The sequence below is a fragment of the Fusarium subglutinans genome, assembly GCF_013396075.1.
Source record: "Fusarium subglutinans strain NRRL 66333 chromosome Unknown NRRL66333_c0000094, whole genome shotgun sequence".
Lineage (NCBI taxonomy): Eukaryota > Fungi > Ascomycota > Sordariomycetes > Hypocreales > Nectriaceae > Fusarium > Fusarium subglutinans.
The window spans coordinates 1-14,447 of NW_023502157.1; the positions used below are offsets into that span (position 1 = coordinate 1).

The following is a 14,447-nucleotide window of genomic DNA, read 5'->3' on the forward strand; positions in this document are numbered from 1 at the left end:
TAAAGTATATAAGTTAAAGTTTTTATAATAATAATTATTAACTATATTTATAATAAATATTCCGGACTAATATTAAACCTATTAATTACATTGTAAATAAAATAATCCAAACCAGTATAATATTCATCCTTATATATAAAGGTATTTATCTTTAGCTTTTCTAAGGTCCTCACTATAAGTCTAATCTCTTGCTCCGTGTTCACCACAATCTAGCCCAAGATTACTTTTTATCAACTTAACATATCACCACAATGACCACCCCACTTCAACTTCTCGAGACCTCAGAAGGTTTTTCGTTCTACCACCAAGGGGATGAGGAAGCTCGTTGGATCTTTGATGAGATCTTCACTCAGCGATGCTATGATACAGTAAAACTGCCTGAAAAGCCTGTAATCATCGATGCCGGCGCCAACATTGGGCTGTATACTCTTTTTGCTAAGAGGAACTACCCAGAAGCAAAAGTGCTGGCTTTCGAACCCGCTAGAGAAAGCGTCTCCATCTTTAACCAGAACATATCGCTACACAAACTATCAGGTGTAGAGCTCCACGAATGTGCTCTTGGATCTAAGAATGAAACCAAGATGTTAACCTTCTTCCCTAACACCCCTACCAACTCAACAATTGGCAGTGACGGAGGGAATGAATGGTTGGAGCTTATCGCCGACAAAGTCAGCAAGGAAGTAGCTGATAACATGAGAGAAAATGCACGACAAACGCCCGTCCCCGTTAGAAGACTTTCCGAATTCCTCAGAGATCGGGACGATATCACGAAGGTCGATCTGCTAAAGATCGATATCGAAGGGGGAGAGTTAGACGTTATCGAGGGACTTGATGCTGACCACTTGTTGTCAGTCAAGAATATCGTCATGGAACTGTGGAGTCCTGATGGGCAACTTGAAGTCACTGAGAAAGCCCTCGAGGCCAAAGGGTACACCGTCACAACTACTCTGGTTCCTTGGAAATCGGGACAAGCTGAGAAGATGAAAATGTATATGTTGACAGCACAACGGGTCTAATTGATGTCACTATAGTTGCTTCATAGGAGAATAGAATGAAGAGATCATTTAAAATACAGCTTTAAATAAACCTCAGCGGTGATTTCAGTTATATTACCGTCTTTAATCAATATACTTATGCTAAAAAATAAGCATTATATTGTGTTATTCTCATTACATGAGACCCTACTGGCTATACCTTGCGTATTGGCTACAGAGATACTTCACTTTTCAATACTTATAAAAGTATTAATGCCTAGATATATTAGTGGAGTACCTATAAATACTTGGGAATATTGTACCTTAGCCTTCGTAGCTACTGTAGGTAGAGTTCAGTACATCTTTGAATATAAATTAAAGTATATATAGTAAAGAATAACTATATTTATTACTTAATATAACTTTATTTCTATTTATTTAAATCTAAACAAACATTTCTCCTCTATCTACTAGCCCTTAAGCCTCTCTATAAAATGTTTTGCCTGACTGTGAATCTCTAGGAAGCTCTCCAAAGCTCTACTCAACTGAGAACTGGCAGATTTTGTTTGGCCGCACGACGAAGGATCCCTACTAATATCCAGGTCGACAGTGAGATACGAGATAGCTGAACTGAGTAGTAACGGCAGGGATGGGGGCGCCTGGATCAATTGACTTATAGAGTGGATGGAGTCAGACACTTACCTTGAAACAAGTAGAACTTGTGATGAGATTAGATAAGTCCGCCATTTTAGCGGCGGCCTCGCCGGCTGATTTATCATACGCCTCCGAAACTAGTTGCTCTTCCTCTGTTTGACAAGGCATTGCTTTGCTCGCTTTTGCCAATGCTATAATGGAACCGTACGTTACCATCAACGTCACGATCGCCATTGGTTCGTCATCCACATCCGTTGCATTGGTGGATAATAGGTCAATTTGCCTTTTTGTAGCTGATGCCAGCCACTCGTGCCTTTTCCAGAAAGACGAGCTTTCTTTTTCTAACGACGGTCCGCTTTTCGGTATATGCTTCTGAATAGTGCAGCGGCCAAAAAGAGCCATGCTTGTAACAAATTCGGCGAAACGCGATGTCGCGTCCAGTTTTGCGTACTTGAGTGCCTCGTCTGCGAAGCCCATCTTGACCTCATCTCCATTCTGAAAGTACCTTTCTGGACATGGAAGACGGACCGAGATCTGCTAAAGTAAGTATTTGATAGGGAAAAAGCGGTATGAAGATGTTCAAACCAACAATTTCGTCGTGAATGGCTGGTAGAGACTCTTCGCATGCACTCAAGAACCGGTCTAAGCAGAAAGCAACCCAAAAGGTCCTTCTCCTCTCCTCAATCGTTGGGAAGTTCGGACCAGTTGAAGTTGAATCATTTGACGAGTTCGAACTACCTGTAGACGGCGCCTGTTGGTCACTACAATGTAGCCGCGAGAGATACACCAAACGAAGTGCCTGCCGAGCTGTTGTTGATACTGGATAGATGTGAGGTGCTAAAAGCTCGTAATGTACGAGAAGGAGCCATGCCTGTATCTGCTCGATGCTGATAATGGTATCTGTCCAGGGCAAACCCAATTCGCTGGCTTCAAGATCCTCAGCCATCTGCCTCGCTTTAAGATACAGGTCTTCTCCACGAGAACGGAACTGGGATGACATGGACGCGGCAAGTGCCCTCATAGTCATTCTCAAACATTGGCGAGCTGGACTAGGGTCCTTTGACTTGGTCCATGACAGATATCGTCGCTTATGGACCATGGGAAACAGCGGGTGCACCCTGTCAAAATAGAGCTGATCCCTTCATTAATGTAACAGAACTCTTATGTCAGTTTCCAGAGTCTCTTCAATACAAAAACAAGCTCTTTGTATAGACTTTTAACTTACAAGTCAAACTGAATCAGTGGGGGTAAGTCGCTGGTGATTGATGGGTCATCTGGTGTTTGGGTGCGTTGTCGAGGTGCTGCTTCGATACCTTGCGAGACCTCGCTATAGTCCTGCCAGTTAGAGTCCAAATTAGGTTCTGAGATAATTTCTAGATGTTCAGTCCAGGATGACTGTGCCAGATCGAAGGGCATAGTCCATTCCATCTCTCCCATAGTAGTGGCTGATGCTGCCTCGGTCCCAGTGCTTAGGCTATGAGAATGAGAATAGGTGACATCTGCAACCTCGATTTCCGACTGGCTGGCTAATTGCTGCTCTAGCATGGCTGTGGTTTATCATGTTAGAAATTCAAGCCCATAGCGGATAAACAAATGGGGACTCCGACCGATTCGAGACTTCAACTCTCTTAGCTGTCCCTTTTTGGGCCCTCGTTTTGGCCTTTGTTCCACGAAGATACATTCAATTCCTGTTTCGAGACAACCTCCGCAGACTGGATGAACACGATCACATTTTGACTTTCGCCTTCGGCATTCTTCGCACGCAAGCCCAGCTTGTTGTCTAGAATTTGTATCCATGTTGACAATGTGTGTATACCTCGTTTAACCTCGGAAAGATAAGACTATTAATACATTTAGACTCGTAGGTTGAACCGAGGCTGATTGATAAAAACCTCTAGACCCTCGGCTGCCTTTGGAATTCTCGCCGTTCAACACGAAGTCTTATGCATAAGCTTAAACTTTGTCACGTATCCCTACTGTACACTATTCTCGTCATATGAGTACGGCAGTTTGTAACCGCGCGGCTAACTATCTAAGGAAGCATATTCACAGTCTGCGAGTCATTACGGGATGGGCCGCTTGGACCTATCTATCGCACTGCCGGCGCACCCGGGCCGAATACCAGATTCAAAAAAGTCAAATATAGGGAAAGTCGCTCAAACTTTTCTGATACGTGCGGAGTAAAGTATTTCGCAGTAGTTAAAGATACTCCGATGACCTACCGCGTCATTTGCCGCGTAATATTTGGCGAAACAGACAAAAATCCGGTTGACTAGTAGAAAAGGGACAGGCTTGTTACATCTCAACTACTGTATCAGGATCAACGTCCGTTCGCGAGTGCTGCACATCAACCTACTACTCCCAATAATATCTTAGCTCCTAACATATACTCTTCCAATCGTAAGTTCTGACGAATACTTTCCCTCCCCGTCGACGGACACTGCCGGTGGCGCCATATAATATGTCAACTGGCAAATCACCAGCTGTGGTAGACATGCCAAAGGTCGGTGAGGCCATACTGAAGCTCAATGATGGAAACAAGATGCCAATGGTAGGTTCTGACATCTTTCCCACGGCTGTTCCGCGCCTGAATTATTGTTAGCTGGGATACGGATTAGGCACGGTATTACACAAAAGATCCCGAGACGAAAAGAGCGAGGCGATTGTCATAACGACGAAACTCGCAATTGAACATGGGTTTCGCCATCTCGATTGTGCCGACCGTAAGTCAACATAGTAGGAGCTAGTTATGTCTCATTCACTTATCAACCACCCGATAGTGTACAATAACGAGAAAGAACTCGGGGACGCTGTGCGAGCTTCTCCGATCCCTCGGTCAGACCTTTTCATAGTTACAAAGCTATGCGGGACTGAAAAAAGGGACGTCAAGGCTGAGTTCGAGGGCTCTCTGAGCAGACTTGGTCTTGCTTACGTGGACCTTTATCTTGTGCATGCGCCTTACATGGCAGACAATGCAAAGGATCTGCAGCACGTGTGGTCTCAAATGGAAGAGATCAAACGGTCTGGAAGGGCTAAATCAATTGGGGTATCAAACTTTCTGCAAGAACACATCGAGGCTATCTTGGCGACGGCTGAAATTCCTCCTGCTGTCAACTCGATCGAGTACCATCCTTACCTCCAACGTGGTGCACTGATCGATTTCCTCAAGTCACGAAATATTGCAGTTTCAGCATACTCGACCCTCACGGCACTGACCGAGGAAGCCGCAGGACCAGTCAACAAGCTCTACACCCAATTAGCCCGTAAATACAACGTATCAGAGACAGATATAGCTTTGAGATGGTGTCTGGATCAGAACATAGCAGCTATCACTACCTCTCGCAAAGGGGATAGGCTGAAGGCTTTATCCAAGAATCTGCCCACATTCAAACTTACTAAAGGAGAGATCGACAGTATTTCGCTTGCTGGCCAGTCAAAGCACTATAGAAAGTTTCTTACAGACCGCTTTGCGCCAGAGGACCGGCAATAAGCTCGGCAGATACTTCCTAGGGCCGTGGCAACCGGCATGGATAGCAGGGTCTAGAGTCCAGACCATACTTAGCAATTTAAACTGTCGCAAGAAATGGAGCTGAAGTTGCCTCAAATGTTGTGTCGTCCACTCTATTGGCTACTTTTGCGAGACAGCCGGGTAACTACCGAGATACTTGCCCCAATTGAGTAACGTTTGCGAGACTGTCAGCGAAAAGGGACGCTAATTCGTAACGCTTTGTCTAGGCCCTGATCGGCAAGCCCGGGTTGGTATGTTGTGGCCGGTTTTTAGGTACATTACAGTCCGCAGGGATAGGAAATGTGCATTTCCGCGATTTTTTAGGTATATATTCCCACAACGGAATTAAATATACCAATAAGATTAGATAGGCTTAGTATATCTGTAGAGATAATACTAGAGTAATTAGTAAGGAATATAGCAGATTAGCTACTGGAAGAAGTACCGATTTTATATTTACTATCCCTGAGGGCTATAGCCTTCTAAAGTACCTTTCTTAAAAACCAAAGTTGTAACGGTTTTCACCCGGGATAATATACTGTAAAATACATAAGTCTCTTGGTAACCTTGCCTATTTAGGTAGCCTAAGCGGCCCTTACTAGCTTGGTATAGGGAAATAGTAGTCTTTAGGCCTAATTAGATTAGTGCCCAGAATGGCAGCTAAACGGAGCCTAATTTAGCAAAACGGTTATAATTATGCTACTTTGTACAAGATAACGGTAAAAATTAACAATACAATATACTAACCCGGGCTTGCCAATCATGGCCCTAGACTTCATCTTATGCTTTATCCCTGGCATCTTGACTCTTGAATAACCAACAATATTTGTTATGTTTAGCTGATATTACACAATCTCAGTATATCTGCTCTTGGCCACAATCTCGCTGGCCAACGCACCCAACGACTGGCTCTGCAAAATGCTAAAGATGGAAACATCGGCTGCGGCCTGAAGCGAGATCATATTTCGCAGCTCCACCGCAACCAGTGAGTCGACACCATAGTGCGATGGGTGTTTACTTGGTTCGATCTCTCCAATAGCTATGACGAAGATGGAGCTCAACTTGTGTGCAATCGCTTCAAAGACAATAGCTTCAGCATCAGCCCGCGAAGTCACCTCGGCGAGACTAGCAGCAAGTGAATGTTTTTCCATCCGTTCACCATCACTTGCTCGTTTTTCTCGAGGCTGACGATATTGCAGGGCGCTGAAACGTGCATCGCGGCCGAGTTGTGACTCTCCATCACGATTCCAGTGGGAACCAGGCCCTGTATTGAGCCCAGAGACGATTTGACGAGCAAAAGGGTGTAGAATGGCGGACTCTAATAACCCGATAAGTTGGTCTTCTCGCAGTAACATGTGGCCTGCTCTCTGCATGCGGGCTGCCACACCGGCCGTTTCAGCCACGTAACCTACTGTCTTTACGGCACAGAGATCCAGCGATACGGCAGGGAGACCGTTTGCAACACGCCATTGGGCTAGTGCATCCTGATATGACCCTCCTGCTGAGTAGTTGGCCTGACTGGCATAGCCGACGATGCCATTGATGGAGGATAGCATGATGAAGAAGTCGACGTTCTGGAATTTGGTATGCAGATTCCAGGACCCATGAACTTTGGGCAGAACAGCCGCCCTAAAGCTTTCGATTGTCATTTGTTCTAGAATGGAGTCCTGAAAAACGTTAGCAGTGATAAACACGTAATGAGAGCGACACCTACTTGAAGCACCATGGCAGCGTGGATAACACCTCGAATAGGCGCAAGTCCCTTCGCTGTACAAAGCTGTATCGCCCTCTCAAGATCATGGTCTTTGGAGATATCGCAGCTGATGCACTCAATTCTGCATCCTGTCTCGGCCAAGTCGCGTATAAAGACTGCATCATCTTCCTTTGTCCCAGCACTTCGCGACATGAGAATGATCTGTTTGGCTCCGATATTGACAAGCCAGCTCGCCAAACACCGCCCAATGCCTCCCAAGCCACCAACCAATAGATATGACGCATCTGGTGACAGCCTGATAGTCTGCGGGTAGGAGTGAACTTGAACCTTCTGGAGCGGATCTGTTGATACCACAATCTTGCCTGTGTGTTGTCCTGTCTGCATGAGACGGAATGCCTTGGTGATATCCGAGATTGGGTAACTAGTCAAGGGATCAACAGGCGCGATCACGTTGCGCTGTTTCAGGCGTGCAATCTCGGTAAGAATTCGACGCACATCGGGTCCTTTCCCTCTTGTCATTTGGAGTATGTCCAGTGATGAAAAAGATATATGGCGAATAAACGGCCGCATCTCTAAGAAACTGTTTTGCTCAAGGTCCCGTCTTCCGATCTCGACAAAGTGACCAAAGGGAGCTACAAGGCCAAAGCTCTCTTGTAACAAAGGACCCGCAAGAGAGTTCAGAACCAGATCAACACCGCGACCCCCGGTTATGTCACGGATGCCCGAGGCAAAAGATGCATCGCGGCTGTTGAAGATGTGGTGATCTGGAATTCCATACTTTTGTTGGATCAGCTTCTTCTTCTTAGGGGAGCCTACGGTGACATAGATATCGGCTCCGAGATGCTGCGCGAGCTGAATAGCTGCTTGGCCAACTCCACCCGCCGCGGCGTGAATCAGAACAGATTGACCTCGCTGGATATGAGCGACGTCGTACAAAGCAACGTACGCCGTGGTAAATACCATAGGCATAGATGCTGCTTCTTCAAAGGTAGTTCCCTCCGGCATAGAAACAGCGTTCCAATGTTCGGTCCGTACGCGGCTTGCAAAAGGCCCGCGGAGAAGGGCAAAAACATTTTCGCCTACAAAGTGCCCATGGAGAGCAGCCACAGCGCCGACTTTGGTTATGACGCCGGCACACTCAATACCCATGATCTTGTCTTCCAGTTGGCCCATGGAAACCATGACATCTCGGAAGTTCAGCCCATAAGCGCGAACCTCGATCTCGACAAGGGTTTCCAACATCTGACTCTCATCGGCAGTCGTGACCGCGTCATCGTGGATGAATGTCAAAGTGTCCAAGAGACCCGGGATGCCAACATGGAGGCGAACAGGGAGCTCCTGCTGGAAAAGCTCTGTTACAGCATGGACCGGTGGCCGATGATCTTGCTGTGGCATGACGAGTTCATTTCGAGCTGTGTCTTTGTAGTACCGCGGGACCATAATAGTCTCATTTCGTTCCGCGAACTCAAAGTCAGTCGCAGATCCGTCAAATGCGTTGCTATCATCCGTTTCTCTGAAGAAATGCCTGAGAACACGCGAGATGGCATTGTGCGCAGTAGATGACCATGTTGAGTGAGATGGATCCAAGTCTAAAGTTATGATTCGTCGGCCAACATACTCATTGCGCAAAGAACGAACGAACCCTGTAGCCAATGCTGAGCAAGGGTTATCACATTCGTTGGCGCCTCCAACTGTTATCCAGAGAAGACCATAGCAATTGGTGACCATGAGTTTCAGCCCTTCCAACGAAGTTGAGTTGAGGTCGAATAGCATATTCTCATCCATTTCGGCCAGAAAGACGCATATCTTGCCTCTGTAAGTGGAACCAGTAACATCCAGGGCATCCAGGAGTTGCACATCAAGGCAGTGATCTTTCCCTCCGATAGAATGTGCCAGAGATGCTATCCAATCTTCTGGAGGCACTGATTTGGACGTCGTAACCAGAACAATGTCCTCCAATCTGATCTCTGCCGAGGTATCTGCCGCCGCTTTCGCATGAGACATGATGGTGCTAAATGCATACTCAGAAGTGTCCTCGCTTTCGTTGACGGCCATATCAACCCCTGTGAAGCCGGCAGTCCTCAACGCATTATCCCAGGACGTGATACTGAGGGACGGACTATTCTGGCGGGTGGACTCTTGACTGAGCCACCAGCCAGGTAGGAGGCCGAAGATGAACTGGATATCGATCTGGTCCTGCGTTGTTTCAATAAGTAACAACGAGCCGCCGGGCTTCATAAGGCTTCGAACATTAGCCATTGTTTTGGAGATGGATTTCGTAGCATGGAGAACTTGGCATGCAATCACAACATCATAAGAACCAGGCGTGAAACCTTGCTCTGCAGGATCCTGCTCGATATCTAGCTTGTCGAATGCTAGTATATCGCTCCACCCCGAGAGATCCTCTCTAGCAGTCTCAAAGAAACCCATGGAGATATCCGTATAGTGGTATAATTCAGCTAGTGGGCCTCCAGAATCCCGAGATCCAAGTACTTCCAGAGCATGGCGAGTGGCACTGCCTGTACCAGCACCTATTTCAAGGATTCGAGCTCTGGGATTCTTGTGAACGATCTTGCGGAGGAGCTGAGACAGTTGGCTGAAGCAGCGTTTGAGGCCAGGTGATTCTTCGTAGTATCTCGAAAGAAGATTATTTTGAGCCATTAGTTCCAGTGGCGCCGACTTTCCTCGCAAGATATTGGCAAGATGAGGGCCGAGGCGACAAATCATTTCGCCTGCCACGCTATTCGTGATAGCTCGGCTAATAAGACCAAGTCGCAGTCCAGGGCTTAGAGATCTTAGGTCAATGGTCTCGTCTGTATTGTCAGATTCTGATTGCGGTGAGGCCAGCTCGACCTGGTCCTGCATCCAGCGGTAGAATTTGGCTAAGTGTCCAGTGAGAGTCGATACATCAGAGGGCGAAAGCTCAGCAAGTGCTTCATGAATATAGTAAAGACAAATTGGCCGTAGCTCTTTCGTGAAACTCTCCCCAGGGCCTGAATGTACAAGCTCCTTTTGGATCCTGTTGAGTGTCTCGGGGCCAGCGAGAGTCATATCAATATCCCATTCAACCCTACTACAAACCTCCTTCTCCCATGGCCGTTTGTTTCCATTACCCACGGCTTGTCCAAGGGACTGGAGAAGCAAGCCCTGTATCTCTAGGACAGGAGTTTGTGAACCTTGCTCATTACCCTGGGCATCAAAAACGCGAACATCGGCTTCAAAGCTCTGGGAATCGGCATCGTTGACTCTTGAGCAAGCCTCGAATTCGTGTCCTACATTGGAGCCGATATTGCTCGATATCCAAATGTGTCTAAACCTTCGAGGCACGCGGGGGCTCTCTTGGAAATAACCAGCCTTGGGAAGGGCTGTATAAGCCGCTTGAACGATGGAATCGAGAGTAGTTGGGTGTATGATAGTGTTGTTAGCAGAGGTGTCGGCAACAATTATGGTGGCCTTGGATCGTGGTTCGGTTTGGCACTGGAGGATGGTCTTGAAGTTTTGGAATGCTGGTCCATGCTCGATACCGACTGATCTGAAGGTCGCAAACACATCATCGGGTGCAATTCGACGTGCTGTGCTGGGAATCAAAGGAGATAGTGCTTTGAGTCCGCCTACCCCCGGCACCGACTCATTGGCAAACTCGACTTTAATAGACCCTTGGGCATGCAAGTTCCATCGGTTCTCGCCAGTCACAGAGAGGATTTCAAAATGATACCACCCTCTGAGGCCAATTTCTCTGTCATGCGCAGGACAGAGTTTCGTCTGAACCTCCAGGGGTTGGGTATCCGGCACTAGCAGGGCCCGAAGAATCTCGACGTCTCGCAGCCTGTAACCAGAAACTTGTCGAACATTTCCTAGCTTGTCTACAGATTTGATCACCTGCATAGAGACCATCTGTGTTATGCCTGCGAGAGCCAAGCAGATGAAACCTGCTCCGGGATAAAGGACATTGGATTGGACTACGTGGTCGCGAAGCCAAGGCGACTGGGACGCACGAAGGATATGGCGCCATGAAGGAGACTCTGGTTCTGCCCCTAGAACAAGCGAGCCGATAAGACTGTGCGGTTCCTGGTCTCTTTCTCGCAGCGCTCTATTGAAGCGTGGCTCAACCCAGTGTCTGGTCTGGTGGTTCCATGAGTAGGAGGGAAGATCTGTGAGCACCTTGACAAAGCTCTCTCTTCCGTATGGAAAGTTGAGAGAGTCTAATTGCAGGTCCAGGCCCTCGCCTATCAGATTTGCCGCCAGTGTCTGCATGGTATCTCTAGCATCATTCTTGCGAACTAAACAAGAGTAATACGGGATTCTGAGACCACTAAACTCCGGAAGCTCGAGGATTTGTCTGATAGGTCCTCGCAAGGCTGAATGTGGTCCAACCTCGACTACAACATCAACACTGGTGCCAGATGGGTCGAAGTCACCTAATAACATGTCGGTGAAGGCATCCAAGAACTTGACAGGCTGAACCAGGCTCGCCACCCAATGTTCAGCACTGGCAATTTCTTCAGGGTCCGTCATGCGACCGCCGGTGACTGGCGAAGAGTAGACGATGGACTCAAAGTTATGTGAAGGATTGAGGAGTTTTACCCGACCCAGGGCTTCCCCATACCTGTGCGAGATAGGTTCCATCTGATGCGAATGGTAGCCAATGTCGACATTGAGACGACTTGCTAATACGCCATCATTCTTAGCCCGAGTCTCGACCTCCAGGACGGCAGAAAGATCGCCTGCAATGGTGACACTTTTAGGACTGTTGATACAAGCGATGCTTGCTTTCCCATCGCTTTGTAGCTGTTCGAGGTAGGTCGCGGCGTGATCAGATCCCACTCCAACCGCAACCATGCCTCCCTTGACAGAACCTCTCAGAGCTTTGTCAGCCGATAAAACACTCCGATAGTGAGCGATAGCCATGGATGCCCGGTAATCAATAACCCCTGCGGCATACGCAGCTGCGATCTCTCCACTTGAGTGACTTGTCACCGCTGCTGGCTTGACACCCCAGCTCTGGAGTAAATTGACCAGTGATATCTGCAAGGCAGCACAGATGGGAATACTGACAGCAGTGTCAAAAACCTTTGTGCCAGTAGCATCCCTCATGAGCTCCTCCATCAGCGACCAGTCTGCACCAAGCTCTCTAAGGTATGCATCTCCAAGCTCAAGGGAGGATCTGAACACAGGATAGGCAATAATGAGCTCTCTCCCCATTGCGTACCATTGGGCCCCTTGCCCTGTAAACACCATTCCGATACGAGGAGTTCGTACGATTCTTTTGGGCTTGAACTGAGAGGATCCCAGAGACTCAACGACTGTAGACATGCCGCGCGTGTAGGAAATGGGACATGCTGCAACCCAAGGCATCATACTACGACGTTGGCCGAGAGTGTATATAAGCCTCTGCAGGAACTCATCAGGTAAGTCATGTTCCTTTTGGCGTTCGAGATAGTCTTTCAGGTTGGAGATCATATCCTGGCATGCTCGTTCATCTCTTGCACTGAGAACAAGGACCTTGGTTTTGTTCCGAACTGGATTGGTGTTGTTCCCATCACTTGTCGGCTTGGTACCACACTGTGATGCTGAGTCCATATGATAAGTGTAGCCATTGGTATGACTGGTTCCGTTGGTCGTGGGAGTCATAGGATCAGCTAACCATGGTGGTCCCATCTCAACAATGACATGGGCATTCGTACCACCGTAGCCAAAGTTGTTGATTGATGCGCGCCTTATTCCGTTAGAATTCGGGATCCAGGGCTCCAATTTCTGTGGTACTTCAAACTTCCACTCCTCCAAGTCGAGTTTTGCATTCGGTTTCTCAAAGTTAATGGACGGTGGAATCTCCCCCTTCTCGAGCGCCAGAATCACCTTGATGAGACTTGCGAGACCGCTGACTGGTTCCGTGTGTCCAATATTGGCCTTGATAGAGCCAACACGCAGAGGACATGTACTCTGACGCTTTGGCTGAAAGACTGCTGCAACTGCCTGAAGCTCAATTGGATCTCCTGTTGGCGTACCTGTTCCATGGGCCTCGAAGTATTGTGTTTCGAGTGGGTCAAGCAGGGCGCTCTGGTAACATTTGCGAATGAGTTGTTCCTGTGCATTTGAGCTCGGAGATGTGATAGTTTCTGTCCTGCCATCCTGATTGAGACAAGTCTCGCGTATCACTGCCCGGATAGGGTCTCCAGCAGCTACAGCATCTCGCCAGCGCTTGATGATAACGGTCGCTACACCCTCTCCTCGACCGTAACCATTGGCTCTTGAATCAAAAGAAAAGGACTTTCCATCAGGTGAGAGAACTCTGCCTTGTGTTAGTAGACGGCGGTTTTATGTGTAAAGCCTCAACGTACCCGATAGAACCGAGAGCCTTGAACATATCTGGGTTGAGCATCAGATTGGAGCTTCCAACGATTGCCATGGTCGAGTTGCCAGATCTTAAGTCACTGACAGCCTGGTTTAGTGCCACTAGAGACGTCGAGCAACCCGTATCCAAGGTCATGCTAGCCCCTCTCAAATCAAAGAAATGCGAGACACGGTTTGAGGCCATGGCGGCGCCTGTACCCGTAATCATAAAACGTGGTAAGTCATCTTCATCCCGTATCATGCTCTCCCTATAGTCGTGGTTAAACGTCCCCATATATACAGACGTGTCCGAGCCTGCTACCTTTTCGATAGGCTGCCCAGCTTGAGAGAAGTGTCAGGTTGCATGTTTCCCGACAAAGAGAGGCGTCTTACCATTCTCGAGTGCTTCATACACAGACTCCAGCTGAAGCCTAAACTGGGGGTCCATAGACTAGAATGACATGTTATCAGTATTTGCTCATATCTAGCTGATTTGTCGTATTGCTTACTGCTGCAGTTTCGGCCGACAAGCTGAAGAAGGCTGCATCGAAATTGCCAAGGTCCTCTTTAAGAAAGTACCCAGCACGTACGTGCATCTGAAAGGATTCACATTTAGCAGTTTCGTAGTTATGAGAATAAACAATTGGTACATACAGTGCTCGATTTTTCATGATCAGGATGGAATGAGCCCGCCCAGTTGAATCTGGACATGGGGATCTGAGACCAAGCATCTCGTCCATTGGCAATCATTTGCCATAATTTATCAGCATTTGTGGCTTCGCCAGCAAATTTGCAACTGAGGCCGATGATTGCGATCGGTTCCGGGGCACGACAATCTTCCATTTCGCTCTCCAAGTTCGACAAAGGTAGTGAATTGATTGGTTTGTTTGGAACGGTAATTTCTCATCTACAGTGTTATGGGTGCGATTCGCCCAGCCTAGTCTAGGTACGAGGATATATCTATGGCCCTTTGATTCATCTCACAGTGGAAGTCCGGCTTTCACAACGTGACGGACAATTAAATCAGTATAACTAGATAGAGAAGGTGATATGAATGTCCGGAGTATTCCAGATAATCTTACTTACACAAGGTTATTATTAATATATGCTAAAGTGTACTAAATAAAGTAATAAAGAGGATAAGTAAACTATTTAAAACTTAGTATTGAAATATTTAAGAAGATTTTAAGTTTAAATTTAATAAGTAATATTTATTTATATTTATTTATAGAAAAGATTAATTTAAATATTATAAAATTATTATTAA

General features: G+C 47.1%; 4 protein-coding genes across 4 annotated transcripts; 2 read left to right on the forward strand and 2 right to left on the reverse strand.

Moving 5' to 3' along the window:
- Nucleotides 1-251: 251 nt before the first annotated feature.
- On the forward strand, nucleotides 252-1,016 carry FSUBG_7419 (NRPS like; the record flags this gene model as incomplete). Its single annotated transcript, XM_036685722.1, has 1 exon — nucleotides 252-1,016. The coding sequence occupies one exon, from the start codon at nucleotides 252-254 to the stop codon at nucleotides 1,014-1,016; it is 765 nt and encodes a 254-aa protein (XP_036537071.1).
- A 648-nt stretch (nucleotides 1,017-1,664) lies between these two features.
- Nucleotides 1,665-3,173, reverse strand: FSUBG_7420 (acetate regulatory DNA binding protein; the record flags this gene model as incomplete). The annotated part of the gene is made up of 3 exons (XM_036685724.1): nucleotides 1,665-2,162; nucleotides 2,218-2,746; nucleotides 2,854-3,173. The coding sequence occupies 3 exons, from the start codon at nucleotides 3,171-3,173 to the stop codon at nucleotides 1,665-1,667; spliced, it is 1,347 nt and encodes a 448-aa protein (XP_036537072.1).
- A 916-nt stretch (nucleotides 3,174-4,089) lies between these two features.
- Nucleotides 4,090-5,118, forward strand: FSUBG_7421 (alcohol dehydrogenase; the record flags this gene model as incomplete). The annotated part of the gene is made up of 3 exons (XM_036685725.1): nucleotides 4,090-4,179; nucleotides 4,231-4,351; nucleotides 4,409-5,118. 3 exons carry the CDS (start codon nucleotides 4,090-4,092, stop codon nucleotides 5,116-5,118), a joined length of 921 nt encoding a protein of 306 aa, XP_036537073.1.
- An 863-nt stretch (nucleotides 5,119-5,981) lies between these two features.
- Nucleotides 5,982-14,023, reverse strand: FSUBG_7422 (polyketide synthase; the record flags this gene model as incomplete). The annotated part of the gene is made up of 6 exons (XM_036685726.1): nucleotides 5,982-6,803; nucleotides 6,851-13,139; nucleotides 13,189-13,522; nucleotides 13,574-13,631; nucleotides 13,690-13,776; nucleotides 13,835-14,023. 6 exons carry the CDS (start codon nucleotides 14,021-14,023, stop codon nucleotides 5,982-5,984), a joined length of 7,779 nt encoding a protein of 2,592 aa, XP_036537074.1.
- Between the last annotated feature and the right edge of the window lie 424 nt (nucleotides 14,024-14,447).